This window comes from Hordeum vulgare, chromosome 1H (genome assembly GCF_904849725.1).
Source record: "Hordeum vulgare subsp. vulgare chromosome 1H, MorexV3_pseudomolecules_assembly, whole genome shotgun sequence".
Classification (NCBI taxonomy): Eukaryota; Viridiplantae; Streptophyta; class Magnoliopsida; order Poales; family Poaceae; genus Hordeum; species Hordeum vulgare.
The window spans coordinates 496,405,264-496,422,375 of NC_058518.1; the positions used below are offsets into that span (position 1 = coordinate 496,405,264).

General features: G+C 45.8%; 1 protein-coding gene and 1 non-coding gene across 2 annotated transcripts; one reads left to right on the forward strand and one right to left on the reverse strand.

Moving 5' to 3' along the window:
- Positions 1-793: 793 nt before the first annotated feature.
- TRNAV-CAC lies at positions 794-867 on the reverse strand. The gene has a single exon. It is a non-coding gene; the product is annotated as a tRNA-Val (tRNA).
- A 484-nt stretch (positions 868-1,351) lies between these two features.
- LOC123401914 (protein MIZU-KUSSEI 1-like) lies at positions 1,352-2,110 on the forward strand. The gene has a single exon (XM_045095782.1). The coding sequence runs from the start codon at positions 1,352-1,354 to the stop codon at positions 2,108-2,110; it is 759 nt and encodes a 252-aa protein (XP_044951717.1).
- The last annotated feature ends 15,002 nt before the right edge of the window (positions 2,111-17,112 follow it).

Below are 17,112 nucleotides of genomic sequence, written 5' to 3' on the forward strand. Positions count from 1 at the left end.
TTGTGTGAAATGGTTGCATGGCCAGAAAGAATAAGTACTGGATTGAAGCTATTTAGAAATAGAAGAAAACAACATTAAGATAGAAGTATTGCTTTTTAAAATACTAAAGAATATCAAGAGGGCCCATAAATTTCATAAGTAAATCTTGGATGCAAATTAACCCGCAATACAATTCATGTCCCTCAACACTTTTAGTTCTCCACTCTTAAACACACCCTTAAGATTAGCACAAGCGAGCATCAGACTCTTATTAGGATGTGATAATCACAACAGATAAATTATAGTTGAAAACATCAAAGATGTGACTGGGTTAATAACATGGAAGTAGAAAATTATGTTATTTAAGAAGAATTACATAATGCAATTTAGTGACAAAACCAACACAAGCATAACAAAACTGAAAAAGGGAGAGTGTGGACGACAACTAAAAGCAACACGAAACGAAACTTGTGGTTTCTATTTCTGCTCTATAGATCGATAGGAAGCACCCAAGATGCTTTATCCGGCACTCGAATTCAACTAGTTTCTGCAACTTTGTACAGGTTGTTTCAAAAGATTGACCTCTTGAATCAAGTGCCTTTAAAAGTTCACTTTCCACACTTCTAAGAAAAGACATTTTTGTGCAACATATGTATAGTAAATGCTAAATAAAACAAAAAATTATACTCAAAAATGGAAATGCTAAATAAAACAAAAAATTATACTCAAAAATGGAAATGCTAAATAAAACAAAAAATTATACTCAAAAATGGAAATGCTAAATAAAACAAAAAATTATACTCAAAAATGGAAATGTCTAAGCCCAGGTTCGAAATGGGGACCTTTAGTGTGTGAGACTAACGTGATAACCAACTACACCACCCAGACATGCTGGTCGAAGTAGTGGAATTACCTTATTTGTCGTGACGATATACAACTCGCTACAGGGACCGAGACTATCTGTTTGTTGGAAAGCTACCAGGGTACTATTCCATCGGATCGGCAAATTATTTTGTTTAGTCCTTGAGCGGAAATAACGATACACACCGTGTAGTTTCCTCCAAAGAACACACAATTTAGCAAATTTGGCACGAGGCGTCTGTCCACGAAGGCACACATCTGAACCAATGCATGATTGTTGATGAGTGACCTTGACAGACACAGGTAGAAACGATCTAAACTGAGTTAGGAATCCAATGTTCTTGTGCTTCACGTCCACGTCTTCATGCATGGCTCTTCACGCCTATACCCTACACACATATATCATCGCCCACTCGTGTGGAACCAGCTGCTCACAGTAAGAGCTCAATCGCTAGTTGTTATCAGCAACGAGAAGCGGATGTGAGCAGCTAGCTGCAGAAATTCGTGCGGCATGGAGAAGAAGAAGAATAAGAATAAGACGACGACGGGCTGCTTCGCGCCAATCTTCGCCGCGTGCGTCCCCTCCGTTAAGCAGCAGCCCGGTGGCGCCGACGATGCCGCCACGAGCCGCCTCAGCTTCTCTTTCGCAGACCAGAACCAGCCGGAGAGCATCATCGACCCGGCCGCCTCCGTCGTGGCCAGGAAGGACGGTCGGCAGCAGCAGCAGCAGCACTGCACTGTCATCGTCGGCACCATCTTCGGGAGCCGAAGCGGCCGCGTCACCTTCTGCGTGCAGCGCGAACCCGCCGTGCCGCCCCCGTTCCTCTTCGAGCTCTCCGTTCCCATGCAGTCCCTCGCCGCCGAGATGGCGTCCGGCCTTCTCCGCATCGCGCTCGAGTGCCACCGCTCCTCGTCTAGTGCGGCCGGCGAAAATGCTGCTGCTGCTGCCGCCGGCACCTCACGCCCGAGAAACGTCTGGACAGCGTCCTGCAACGGCCGGGATGCGGGGCATGCCGTGCGGCGGCCGCCGACGGAGTGGGAGCGGGGCGTGCTGCAGAGCATGCGGACGATGACGGCCGGCGTCGGGGCGCTGCCGGCCGCGGCAGCACACGAAGGGATCGACGAGGAGGTGATGTATATGAGGGCGACGTACGAGAGGGTGGTGGGATCCAAGGACGCGGTGTCGTACCATCTCATCAGCCCGCGCACCGCCGGCGATAGCCCGCCGCAGGAGCTCAGCCTCTTCCTGCTCAGAACCAGAGGCGACTGAAGATTCAATGTCCGAGTCTACGCAGTGACATGCACGTGCTACAAGTTACTCTAGTATATTGATATATTGAACCGTGCTTGCAGAGTACTCATGTGTATAGTTCTAGCATAGTTGGAATAAATTTTTTATCAAAAGGTGGAATATATGCGCCTTGTTGTATGGTTGTCTGGTATGTTATGCATTTTTATATTTTTCAAGAACTAAGAGCATGGCAAACGATGTAAATTATTTGGATCTCAATAAAATGCCTACATCCCTAAAAAAAAAAGCATCCACAGTCGGACCCGGCAAACCCTCCTCAAAGTCTGAGCAGTCCACCCGGTCACTGCCCGGTCACAAAAATTCGACCGAGACGGGCGTCTCAAACCAGCCTCAAACGTCTGGGCTGACCGACACCCCCCATTTCCAACCCAAACATGGGGTGGATATGGGAGTGCCCGGGCACGCCTGCCACGTCGGCATGACGACATGGCCCCATGCGGACTCGCCGGGAAACCCGACGGTCCGACGGGCACCTCGGTCGTCGGTGCGATGTGAACGTTTTGTGTGGCCCCGCTCCGGGGTTGGGGCCAACTATTTAAGCCGGCCGGTGCCCCCAGCCCTAGCACATCCGCATCCTTCCTCTCTCTGCAGCCACCCGAGCACTTCCCTCTCCAAGCCCGTCAGCCATGCCACCACGCCGTCGACATTACACGATCCAACACCGTTTCTTCATCCTTCAGCAGGTCCGAATCGAAGGGAAGCGAGGCCACCTCTGAAACCGGATGTGGATTTCAAGGAGGGGGAGGAGATGGGGACGAGCCCGAGGAGGAACCACATGCGACGAAGGAGGAGGCGCCGCCGTAGGAGCCGGAGGAGGAGGCGCTGGCGGGCCGCGCAAGCGGCTCAAGCTCCGGTTCGGGTAATCTCCGACGAGGAAGAATCTTAGATAGTACGTACGATATATTCTGCATGCTTTTGTATGGATATGAGGGATGAAATATGAGAGAGTTGGATGTGAAAAAGGAAATTTGAGGCGTGACCTGTCAGTGTCCGCAGACGCGCCCGGACGAGTCCACGGGCGTGGGGGATGGGGATTTGCAAGGTCCGAATGTAGTTGCTCTAAGAGCATTTATGGACAGACTTAGCAAATATGACCCCCTAAACACCTACGGACGCGTCCGGTCAGTGACCGGGCATGTTTCTTGTTTGTCTGTTTCCGCAACTACACTCTTCATTGTTTTCCTCATATGTGTGATCACTTACATGTGATTGACGGAGAGGAAGAGAGAGAAAGAAAAGAATAAATAAAGAAAAAGAAAAGGTGGTACCGGATGGGGTCGCGTCCTACGTGACGGACTGATCGGACATGCCCGGTCGCGTCCGTGAGCCCTCATATTCTCTCCATATTTATCCTCAATATGAGAGTTCACGGACAGTCCGAACGTATAGGATGATATGAGGGTCCGATTAGATCAATTTTTTTTATTTCGCTATCCTGTCCGGTCACTGGCCGGACGTGTCTGCAGATGTATGAGAAATCGTTTGAGGCGTCCGATTATAGAAGTTTTGATATATGTAATGTAGTGGTAAACCTTTGAATTTAACATAGGTCTTCAGAATTCGTGGGCCATTAACATTTGGAAAGACAATTGCTGATGACTAGCCTCGTCTGATCTCTACAGACCGCGGCCACTGCCCCTCCATGATGTGACCGTGCAACAACACAATCTACATTCATATTCACTCTTCCTGCTGTGTGTGGTAGCCATCGCTGTTGCTGTAATGCTTCCACTCCCGCTGCATGGGCGAGGCATGTTCCCACTACACGGACATAGTGATGGAGGAGCGGGAGGCCGCGATCTGGTAGGGGCCTACAACATGCGCCTCACCGACGAGCACCAGCCAGAGGAGGAGCTACTCAACGTCGGCACCACCATCACGCCATACGTGGATGTGCCAGAGCACGAGGCGCAACTCGAGTCCTATCGCTTCGTCCATGAGATCCGCCACGATCGGCGGTGGCACCGCCAATGTCAGTTCGAGTTAGAAGCTGCGTACAAGGAGATGGATGAGGCAACGGACGAGCTATTCAGCAAGAGCGATGATGAGGAGGACATCGCCAACTCTGTCATGGTCGCGCCACGCCATCACGACCATGAAGCCGACACGTCTGCGACCGTCGCCGACAACGAGGAATAATAGAACTTGGGAGGTCATTGGCGGTCAGGTCCCAAGAAGGACACCGCTTGTACCCTCCCGTTGAAGCCAAGCTTGATGGGCTCAACAACATTGACCTATTAGCCTCTTTTCAACATGAAGACGACTTCAGTTCTCGAGGCTCACGGCTGTGAAGGCGGAGCTTCAATTTTTGCGGCTCATGGCCAGTCAGAGATGAGGAACGACGCCGACGGTCATTTCAACCTAGGTTTATAGTCTGGTCTAGCTAAAATATGTTTGAAATGTAAATGTTTTTCTCCAGTTTGAATGAGAATCATACGGTTTACATGTAGTTAGCCTGGTTATTTTAAACTTTGTTTAAGTTGTATGCGGGTATCGTTGGATGGCCAACTCCCGTATCCGTGTCCGTGGACAAATGTGGGAGCAAATTTGTGTGAAAGCGATGGAGATGCCCTTATATCTGCAAAACAAAAACATGCATGTAAGTTGAGTGCATCTTCAGCGCAGGTCGTGTCAAATACGACACTCCATCCACAATGATTTAAGAAATTCTGTCACAAATGATAAATTCACTATGCGTGAAAGAAATCGTGGCCAACAACTACCATACACATAACCTTTTCTGTATGCAAATCACTACTGGAAAACAGTTATTTGCCATCTGCTGCTTCTTTGCCGTCTGCTGGCTGATGGCAAAGACCCTCTTTGCCATCAGCTACCAGAAACCAGACGACAAAGAGCAGGCTGATGCCAAAGTTACTATTTTCCATCAGCCAGCTCTTTGTCGTCTGCCAGCTCATGACAAAGAGCATGCACGCAGACGGCAAAGAGCATGGGCGGCCCACCCCGCAGCCCCTCTCTCCCCCCTAACGGCCACATTCTTTGCCGTCCGCTTTTCTACTCTGTGCCGTCGGGAGTCGGACGGTAAAGAGGGTGCCCCCCCTAAAGGCCGTTAGCCCCACCCCCACGCGCCTCTCCCCCCCTAATGGCCACCCCGACACCACAGAGTCTCACCCCCGACACCACCACCGCCGCCGCGCCCTCCTCCGGCCTCCCTGCGCCGCCCTGCGCCCTCCTCCACCCCGGCCGCCCTGCGCCCCCTCCACCGTCGCCCTGCGGCCCCTCCTCCACCCCGGTCGCCCTGCACCCTCCTCCACCACCGCGCTTCGCCCCCTCCTCCTCCCCGGCCGCCCTGCGCCCCCTTCTCCACCCCGACACCCCTCTCTCTCACCCCCGACACCACCACCGCCGCCGCGCCCTCCTCCGGCCTCCCTACCTCACCACCGCCACCGCCGACGCCACCCCCCACCCCAGCGCCCCACCCACCGCCGCCGCCCTCCTCGCGCCCCTCACCGTGCCCCTCCTCCCCCTGCTGCCCTCCTCCCCCTACGGCCTCTCCTCCCCCTACGGCCCTTCTCCCCCTACGGTCCTCCTCCCCTTTCGGTTAGTTTTTTTTCTTCTTTTTTAATAGTTTTTTTTTCTAATTAGTTATATGTTTTAGTGAGGTTTTGGCTTAGTTTTAGTTTAGTTTAGCTTTAGTTTTAGTTTAGGTTTAGTTAGGTTAGTTTCCTGTTTAGTAAAGGAGAAAAGGAGAAAGGAGAAGATGACGAAGGACAAAGGAGAAGAAGAAGAAGGAGAAAGGAGAAGAAGAAGAAGGAGAAAGGAGAAGAAGAAGGAGAAAGGAGAAGAAAAAAATAAGGATAAGAAGGAAAAGAAGAAGAAGGAAAAAGAAGGGAAGGAGAAGAAAGAAGAAGAAGAAGAAGAAAAATAGGAGAGGAAGAGAAGAATAAGAGGAAAAAAGAAAATAATAATAATAAGAAGAAGAAGAAGAGAAGAAGAAAAAAAGAAGAAGGAGAAGAAGAATAAGAGGAAAAAATAAAAAATAAAATAAGAAGAAGAAGAAGAAGAAGAAGAAGAAGAAGAAGAAGAAGAAGAAGAAGAAGAAGAAGAAGCAGAGGAAGAAGAAGGAGAAGAGAAGAAGAAGAAAAGAAGAAGAAGGAGAAGAAGAATAAGAGGAAAAAAGAAATAATAATAATAATAATAATAATAATAATAATAATAATAATAATAATAATAATAATAATAATAATAATAATAATAAGAATAATAAGAAGAAGAAGAAGAAGAAGAAGAAGAAGAGAAGAAAAGAAGAAGAAGGAGAAGAAGAATAAGAGGAAAAAAGAAAAAAGAAAATAATAATAATAATAATAATAAGAATAAGAATATGAAAAAAGAAAAAAGAAAATAAGAGTTAGGTCACATATTCTTTGATTATCTTATAAAAACATCATATTTGTGTTGATCGGGTGAATTTCAATGTGCAGTTGTTCGACGACCTCCACGTGAGTTGGACGAGCTCCGCCCCTATGTTTGTTGGTGAGCACAAATGACTTCTCCTCCTACCCCCTTAATTTGCTCTGTCCCGGTCTTCGTGCCGATGAAACTTGCTAGCTATATATAGGTTTCTTCAATCATGAGTATGCGTGACCAGTATGCGTCTCCCGTTCGAAAGGGCGACATCTATAAATATGCATGTCTTTGCATATTTATAACCGTCATCCTTTCGAATTGTCCAACATTATCCATGAACAGCCCGAGTATGTGTAGATTGGGTTTGTTTTCCCATATGCTATGCTCTGGATCCGATGTGGAATTTCGTCAGTGCCTCCCTGTTGTTCTCCGGATGCACATCCTCTCTGTTTATTGCGGAGACGTGTATCAGGCGAACAGCTGGAAGGTGCTGCCGAAATTTTGCGTTGGATCCGGAGCAGAGCATGGGAAAACGAACCCAATCTACAGATACTCGGATGGGATTAGGACCTATCTTTACCTATTAGCGTGTAGGTTGCCTGGGCGTAATAAAAACGGCGAACCTGATTAACCGATGAATATAAATGCTAAATTATATATAAATATATTTCTTCTGTCTTTTGTAGCTACACAAGATGAGTGATCGTGCGTGGATGTATACCGGTCACCCTAGTCAGAAAGAGATGACGAAAGAATGGTTTGTAAAAACAAAGGAATTTGTGAAAGCCGCATTCGCAAATGGCCAGGAAAGAAACTATTGCCCCTGTCCTGGATGCAACAACTGTAACAAGACGACAGTGGCTGTAATGATTAAAGACCTACAGAGGAGGGGTTTTAAGCCTAATTATACGGTGTGGACATTTCATGGTGAGTCTATACAACGCACAAGAGCTGAGGTGGTCCGTCGTCGCACAGACGAGCATGGTACCGGGATCGAAGACATGGTGCTCGGGATTCGGAAGATGAGATGGAGGAATCTGCAAAGGCCTTTTATGAAATGTTGGAGTCTTCAAAACGTCCTCTCCATGAGCACACTGAGCTCTGTCAGCTGGATGCAATTGCACAAGTAATGGCTCTGAAGGCTCAGTTCAACTTGGGAAGAGAATGCTATGACACGATGATGACACTATTTGGACGTTTCCTACCCAAAGGCCATGTCATGCCTGCAAACCTGTACCAGTCGGACAAAATACTTCATGTACTTAAGATGCCCTATGAGAAGATAGATGCATGTGAGAAAGGATGTGTCTTATTTAGGAAGGAGTATGCACACTTGGACTATTGTCCCAATTGCGAGTCTTGCAGGTATCTTGTGGTAGACAACGGTATGGGTGAGAAGAGGCAGACCAAAATCGCAGTTAGTGTTCTTCGGTATATGCCAATCGTACCAAGACTTCAACGTCTTTTCATGGTCGAAGAGACAGCCAGACAGATGACATGGCACAAATTGGGCAAAAGAACCGAACTAGATGGGGATGGGAATAAGATGATGGTACACACATCGGATGGGGAAGCGTGGAAACATTTCGATGGATTGCATCAGGATAAAGCGGCAGATCCAAGGAATCCGCGAGTCTGCGCCGCCACAGATGGTTTTAATCCCTTCGGCATGACGGCAACCCAATACAGTTGTTGGCCTGTATTTGTCATTCCACTCAATCTCCCCCCGGACAGATTATGCAAAGAAAGAACATATTTCTGACGTTGATAATTCTAGGGTCCAATTATCCGGGGAAGAATATGAATGTGTACCTGCAACCTCTTAAGGATGAATTGGAAGAAGCTTGGGATAATGGGGTCAAGACATACGATGCTGCTAGAAAAGAAAACTTTAAAATGCATGTGTGGTACATGTACTCTATGCATGACTTGCCAGCGTATGCGCTATTCTCTGGATGGTGTGTGCATGGAAGGTTCCCGTGCCCCCAATGCAGGGCAGCTCTTCAGTTTCATTGGTTGCAGGAGGGTCGGAAGTATTCTTGCTTCGACTTGCATAGACAGTTCCTGGATCCTGACCATCAGTTCAGAAAAGACAAGAAGAACTTTACCAAAGGTAAAGTTGTCAAAAACTTGGCACCACCTGCGTTCACAGGCCAATAGATCCTGGATCAGTTAAACGCCCTCGAGCCTGATCCATAGCGTCCAGGGTATTTCAAGCGGTATAATTCAAAACACGCCTGGACTCACAAGCCATGCTTCTGGGATCTTCCTTACTTCAAAGACCTCCTTCTTCCACACAATATCGACATGATGCACACTGAAAAGAATATCGAAGAGGCTATTTTTGGTACATTGTTTCACATAGATGGGAAGACAAAGGATAATATTAAGGCTAGAGTCGATCAAAAGACACTATGTCATAGACCGTTACAAAACATGCGAGAAGGCAAAGGAAAGCAGAAGTGGTCGAAGCCAAAGGCCTGGTTCAATCTTGGAAGGCCAGCTATGAGGGAAATTATCTTGTGGGTCAAAATGCACTTGATGTTCCCCGATGGGTATGCAGCGAATCTAAAGAGGGGAGCGAGTCTTGAAAAATTAAAAATCTTTGGTCTCAAGAGTCATGATTGGCACATATGGCTAGAGCGGGTAATGCCAGTGATGTTACATGGCTTTATTCGTGAGGATGAATGGCTAGTACTGGCGGAGCTGAGCTATTTCTTCCGTGTTCTTTGTGCGAAAGAATTGTCACCTGACGTGGTAGAAGACATGGAGGAGTTAGCACCAGAGTTGTTGTGCAAGTTAGAGAAGATCTTTCCACCGGACTTCTTTAATCCAATGCAGCATTTGATTTTACATCTACCGACCAAGGCAAGATTGGGTGGGCCCGTGCAAGATCGTTGGTGCTATGCAACTGAGAGGATGCAGAAGACCCTTCGAGCTAAATGTAAAAATAAGCGTAGAATTGAAGCATCGATGGCTGAGGCATTCATTACTGAGGAGGTGGCAAACTTTGTGACAGCACACTACGAAGCCAAAAATCATCATTTGCATAATCCGAAGCCTCGGCACAATGATGCAGACCCTAAAAAAGGTGGGTCCAACCTCAGCCTATTTAAAGGAAAGCTCGCACCAGCCGGTGCTTCGAAACCAATAACGTTGGATGTCGAAGAATGGCGGAACATTTCGTTGTATATCTTCAACAACCTAACAGAAGTACGGCCCTACATCGAGTGAGTTATCGGCACATTTTCCCGTAACTTCTAATTCATTTGAACTGCTCTTATTCCCGGATATTTCAAACAGCCGTTACGTCGCCAAATTCTCGGATGGAGCGGTGATCGAAAATGATTCCGTCGAAGAGTATGAGCTTCTGTCAAAGATAGGAGGCGGCTATCCCGGTTTCATCTCTTGGTTCAAACAAACGGTAATTATCAATAATGAACCATTTCATTCTTGGTCTAACTTGCGGTTAATGCAACAACCGTTTCGTATTAAACTTGTAGGCTAATTCAGAGTCTATGGACGCCGAATTGAGACAAGTCGCTAATGGTTTTGACTATAAGGTCCGTTCATTTGAGAAATACAACATCAACGGGTATCTCTTTCGTACCTTTGGTAAAGAGCTATCTATGCCTGACCAGAAATCTACAAATTGTAGTGTCTCTGCTATCGGCGAAGGTGTTATCGAGTATTATGGAAGAGTTGAAGCAATTTATGAACTTCAATTCTATGGTGAAAACCCACCGAACGTCGTAGTCTTCAAATGTTATTGGTTCCAGCCGAAAAAGACTAGAAGGACTCATGAACATATACGACTAGTCGAAATCAACCCAAACACCCATTTAGATGTTCCCGATGTCTATATTACGGCTCAACAGGCAACCCAAGTTTTCTATCTACCGTGGGCATGCCAAACGGATAAGAATCTGGAAGGTTGGTATGTTGTTTATGAAGTGCCACCACATGTCAGACCACCTCTTCCAAATGAACATGATTATGAACCTCACATTAACCCAGACACATATGATGGATAATTCTTCCAAGAAACACGTCTTTCCAAGAAACGTTTCAAGAACCGTCGTGCTTCACCCAAGAACATGGAAGTAGACAGCGACCGACTCCAGCCCTGAGCCGGAACCAGAAGACCTGGAACTCGTAGAGGTTACTGATGCGGATGACCTATCAGTGCTTCAATGATTATTAGTTTGTAAGATTCACAACTTAAATTATATATATTTTAATCTTTATTATTCATGTCAGTTATTCAATTTTTTTATGTTGTACTAATTTATTTTAATCTTTATCATGGCAGGTCACCAGGTGTGGAAAGATGGTGGGCGCTGGTCCAGATCGCTCGAAAGGTTCTTCCCAGGCGCCCCGCACGAGGGGTGGTACTTCCCTTCCACCCCTATCTCTCCGTAGAGCCTTGGCAGACAGTCTGTCGACACCACCCGTGGGTTCTTCTTCGTCGGCGGCATTGCCCACTGGGAGAGGTGTTGGTCGGGTAGGGAAGAAGGGGAAGGGTACAGGGAGAGGTGGTGGCCGCGGAAGATCCAGGAGGACTGTTGAGCCGTCCTCGCCACCACCACCAGCTCATTCACCCGAGCATAGGACTACTATGGTCGACCCGTTTGCGGAGGAGGCTACGGGGGACTCCGTTCCAGGAGCCTGTTGTTGACGGGCATTCGTCCCATGAGACTCCGGTCCAGGAGCAGCCTCGGGTCGAGGTGCATTTGGCCCAGGAGCAGCCGGAGGAGACTACGGTTCCAGAGGCTTCACCTGACGTGGAGAGGCCCGGATGGGAGACCTGGACGGATCGTACCGAGTTGCCGGATTGGACGAGGGTCCGGGTGGCTCAGGGGGCGGGGATGAGCTTACGGATAGTGAGGGTGATGTGCAGGTGGACGGAGCCAGCGTGTACAAGCGTGGTAGTACACGTCTCCCGGTCGCGCCGGCTACCCGCGAGCAGAGGCCGGTGATTAAACCTGAAGGAGATAGGTAAGTACATTTACTCTTTTTTTAGCTTTTGCCTTCAAGTTTGTTCAAATATCTAATGCGTTGACCTTATCATACTGCAGGGGATGGGTACACCCTCTTGGAGTCCGCAGGCCAAACTCCGTCCTTGGTGTGCTTTGCCGGACAAATTTCCCGGGGTTTGTCACGTTGCGTGGTGAGGGTCAGGTTCCTACACTAGGATTTTCCTGGGAGCACTACGAGGCTGCGCAGGCCCCGCCGGAGGAGATTATAGATGGTGTCTTGTGCCACACGAGGGCCGAGATGGTGATCAAGAGCTTTTGGATAAATTATCCTTTTACAAAATCTAAAATTACTAATATAGCTAATTATTGTACTAATCGGTGTTTTCATGTTTGATTGCAGACCTTCTATAGGTGTGAGGATGGATATGAGGAGGAGGCGGCCAGGGTTCTCGAGGCCGAGTGTAGGCGGTTACTACAGAATTTGCGCCACGAGGCTCGGCCGCAGGCTATTCGAGATTACTACGCCACGCGTGGTATTAAGAAGCAGAAGAAGGATTGCCGCAGAAAGTTTCTGAAGAAGGAGCAATACATGAAGGTAATTACCTATTCTTAAGTCCTTCTACGTTGTTTTCTTGGTTTCATTCATAGGCGTAGCGCTGAAAATTCTTTCTAATAACTTACAGGTGCCCCCGAGATGGTGTGCGGATAAGATCGATTATTGGGAGGCGTTGGTTGATGAGTAGTGCACAGACAGCTGGCGAGCCGTCCACGCGAATGCGAACGATCGGCGTAGCCAAATGGTTGGTGTGCCACACCATCAAGGCAGCGCCAACTTACTTCAGTTTGGACGAAACTGGGTATGTGATTTGCTTCATGATTCATGCAATTCATTCTTGATGCTAATATTGTGTTCCTCTCTTTTAGGCGCATCACAATAAGACGGAGATGCCACACTTGTACGACCTTTATGGCATGGCCCATACTGCCTCGTACAAGAAGGCGAAGGCATTCTCTGAGTCTGACATGGATGATCCCAATAACTTCACCAACATATCATCCCACCAGAAGCTCGTGGCATACAGGGACGCGGGGAAGGCTACGAAAGGGGATGACTTTAACCCTAGCCAGGAACCTTTGGATCCAGAGCTGGTGATGATATCTGGTGGCGGGAGGCCCCATGGCTCGATATACATTGGAGATGGGATAATACGTTGTCCACTCACTCTTCCGGAGATCAAGGCGCGCCGGTCGAGCAGCTGTCCTGAGATAATGCATCGTCCACGGCCAGTCGAACTTGCCATCGAGGTTAGTTGTACGGACTAAGAACACTTTCATCCATTTCATTATGTGTGTCACCATAGATCATTACTGTGGTAACGAGGAATGGTGTTTCAGGCTGCTCTTCAGAAAGAGAGATTGACAAACCAGGCTGCTCTTGAGAAAGAGAGATTGGCAAGCCAGGCTGCTCTTGAGGCTGCTCTTGAGAAAAAGAGATTGGCAAGTCAGGCTTCTCTTTATGAGAGGGACCAGACCACGCCACGATTGATTGAGGAGGAGAGGTCCCGGAATGAGGCGGGTCAACGGGCCCTGTACGAGCTTTTTGTGGTAAGTTTTTTTTCACATTAGCCAAATCATGTGTGTAATGTATGTTTCATTACTAACTAATGCGACCCACTCTTCAGGGTCTGTGCGAGAAGAGCGGTCAAGTCCCTCCGCCGATGCCCGTCTTCTCGATTGGCACAGTGAGTTTCATTATAAACTAGTATTAATAATTGAGTGTCATCATGCTAACTAAGACATTGCAAAATATCTATTCTGCAGAATAACTCCCGAGCGGCATCGCACGACCCTTCTCCACGTGTTTCTCCTCCTTGATGACCACTAGGTAAGTTTCTCTTCTCCTCTTTCATATTCTCCTTGCCTTAATTTCCCCAACAATGACATAGTTAACCCATTTAGCTCCAAAAAGACATAATTAGCCCTTTTAGCTCCAAAATGCCATAATAACCTCAAAATGGCATAAAAACCTTGGTTAGCTCATTAATATTATATACTTAGCTTGTTTTCCTCTAAAATGAGATAATTAGCCCATTTAGCTCCAAAAAGATACAGTTAGCTAATTTAGCTCCAAGAAGAGGAGAAGAGGAGAAGAAATAGGAAAAATGAAAAGAAAGAAGAAGAAGAAGAGAAGAAGGAGAAGGAGTAGGAGGACGAGGACGAGGAGGAGAAGGAGGAGAAGGCGAAGGACCTTCTAGTCCTTCTCCTCCTCCTCCTTCTCCTCCTTCTCCTCCTTCTTCTTGATTTCTTCTTCTTCTCCTCCTCCTCCTCTTTCTTCTCCTATTTAATATTATCCTTGCTTTAATTTCCCCAAAAAAGACATAATTAGCCCATTTAGCTCCAAAATGCCATAATAACCTCAAAATGGCATAAGAACCTTGGTTTGCTCATGAATATTATACACTTAGCTTGTTTTCCTCTAAAATGAGATAATTAGCCCATTTAGCTCCAAAAAGACATAGTTAGCTAATTTAGCTCCAAGAAGAGGAGAAGAAATAGGAAAAATGAAAAGTAAGAAGAAGAAGAAGAGAAGAAGGAGAAGGAGGACGAGGAGGAGAAGGAGGAGAAGGCGAAGGACCTTCTAGTCCTTCTCCTCCTCCTCCTTCTCCTCCTTCTTCTTGATTTCTTCTTCTTCTCCTCCTCCTCCTCTTTCTTCTCCTCTTTCATATTATCCTTGCTTTAATTTCCCGAAAAAGACATAATTAGCCCATTTAGCTCCAAAATGCCATAATAACCTCAAAATGGCATAAGAACCTTGGTTAGCTCATGAATATTATATACTTAGTTTGTTTTCCTCTAAAATGAGATAATTAGCCCATTTAGCTCCAAAAAGACATAATTAGGTAATTTAGCTCCAAGAAGAGGAGAAGAAATAGGAAAAATGAAAAGAAAGAAGAAGAAGAAGAAGAGAAGAAGGAGGAGGAGGAGGAGGAGGAGGAGAAGGAGAAGGCCAAGGACCTTCTAGTCCTTCTCCTCCTCCTGCTTCTCCTCCTTCTTCTTGATTTCTTCTTCTTCTCCTCCTCCTCCTCTTTCTTCTCCTCTTTCATATTATCCTCGCTTTAATTTCCCCAACAATGACATAATTAGCCCATTTAGCTCCAAAATACCATAATAAGCTCAAAATGGCTTAAGAACCTTGGTTAGCTCATGAATATTATATACTTAGCTTGTTTTCCTCTAAAATGGGATAATTAACCCATTTAGCTCCAAAAAACATAATTAGGTAATTTAGCTCCAACAAGAGGAGAAGAGGAGAAGAAATAGGCAAAATGAAAAGAAAGAAGAAGAAGAAGAAGAAGAGAAGAAGGAGGAGGAGGAGGAGAAGAAGGCCAAGGACCTTCTAGTCCTTCTCCTCCTCCTCCTTCTCCTCCTTCTCCTCCTTCTTCTTGATTTCTTCTTCTTCTCCTCCTCCTCCTCTTTCTTCTCCTCTTTCATATTATCCTTGCTTTAATTTTCCCAACAATGACATAATTAGCTCATTTAGCTCCAAAATGCCATAATAAGCTCAAAATGACATAAGAACCTTGGTTAGCTCATGAATATTATATTCTTAGCTTTTTTTTCCTCTAAAATGGGATAATTAGCCCATATAGCTTCAAAAAGACATAATTAGGTAATTTAGCTCCAACAAGAGGAGAAGAGGAGAATAAATAGGAAAAATGAAAAGAAAGAAAGAAGAAGAAGAAGAAGAGAAGAAGGAGAAGGAGGAGGAGGAGGAGGAGACGGCCAAGGACCTTCTAGTCCTTCTCCTCCTCGTCCTTCTCCTCCTTCTTCTTAATTTCTTCTTCGTCTCCTCCTCCTCCTCTTTCTTCTCCTCTTTCATATTATCCTTGCTTTAATTTCCCCAACAATGACATAATTAACCCATTTAGCTCCAAAATGCCATAATAAGCTAAAAATGACATAAGAACCTTGGTTAGCTCATGAATATTATATTCTTAGTTTGTTTTCCGCTAAAAATGACATAATTAGCTCAAAAACATCATATTTTGTTCTTCTTCTGACTTTCTTATTCATTTTTTTGCAGATTGGATATACTACATGCATGGAAGCTGGCATTCATGGAGTTGAACAATGTCGATGGATGACCTTTATATGTATATCTTCTAGTTTTCATTTGAGTTGATGAACAATGCCGAACTATATGAATATGTATATATGGATAAACAGTGCAATACTTTGTTTGTTCGTTCTTTCGATATATGGGGATGTACATTGATTTATATGTATATCATATATGTGTGGTGAATTATATATATATATATATGTTTTGGCAAGTATATGTGTGGTGAACTATATATCATATATGTGTGGTGAATTATATAAATGTGTTGTCAATATATATATATATATATATATATATATATATATATATATATATATATATATACATGCTGTGAAATAATATAAAACAAAAAAAGATACTATATGGGCTCTTTGCCGTCTGCCAGCTGATGGCAAAGACCTGTGCCATCAGCTGGCAGATGGCAAAGGTGCCACATGGCACCCAGCTGTGCATCCTGGGGTGTCTATATAGGCTCTTTGCCGTCTGCCTCCAGGGTGGGCAGACGACAAAGAAGAGGGCACAGAGGAGGGGGGAGGAGGAGGCAGACGGCAAAGAGTGGAGGGGGGGGAGGAGGAGGCAGACGGCAAAGAATAAGGGGGAGGCAGACGGCAAAGCCTCCGTTAACCCCTAACGGAGGCAACGCCTGTCGGCTGCCGTCTCGAGCACTTTGCCGACTGCTCCTATGGAAAGCTGACGGCAAAGAGCTTTGCCGTCCGCTTTGTGGGGACAGACGGCAAAGAAGGTACGATGCGGTCGTAGGCTAACGCGGAAATTTTGCCGGCCGTGAGATTCTTTACCGTATGTGGTATTCTCTTTGCCGTCCGGGATTTAGTCTTTGCCGTCTGTGATGGCAGACGACAAAGAAACTGATTCCTGTAGCGAATCCTTCGTGTGCGTATACGAATACCTTTTAGGAAACCTTTATCTATGAGCATGAAGATTCACGCACTGAAATTTGTCCTTCACCAATCAATTTATTGTTAGATGGTTAATTAGAGAAAGGGTGACATCACCAGTTCATCAAGATTTAAGTCTAGGTGATCGCATTATTCCTGAATTTGTTTCAGAATTTTTGACTATGTGCGTTAAGTGAAAGAAGACATTCTCATCGAAGATGAGGCGCCTACGATGACTTCGTAAATCTCAGGATGATATGTCGGCTTAGTCTCTTGAAGATGTTCATAGGATAGGGTGTACGTACGTGTGTGCGTTCATAAAGATGAATATATATTTTTTAAATTGTTTGAATTGCATGTGTCACGTGGTTTCATAAATGTGAATGTATGCCCATATACATGAATGATTGCGCCTGTATTGCGTTCAATCAGAAAATGTCTTGTGTCCTTCAAGTTAATTATCCCCTGTTGTATAACACCCCCTCCCCCATTAAATCATTTTGCATTAAAGTATTTAAAAATATAGTTCAGATGAAAAAAATTATTTACAATACTACGAACCAAAATAATTTCAATATTGTAAATATTTTATTG

Bases quoted from the DNA above. Each gene is read 5' to 3' on its own strand.
- LOC123401914 (XM_045095782.1), top strand. From the start codon at position 1,352: ATGGAGAAGAAGAAGAATAAGAATAAGACGACGACGGGCTGCTTCGCG.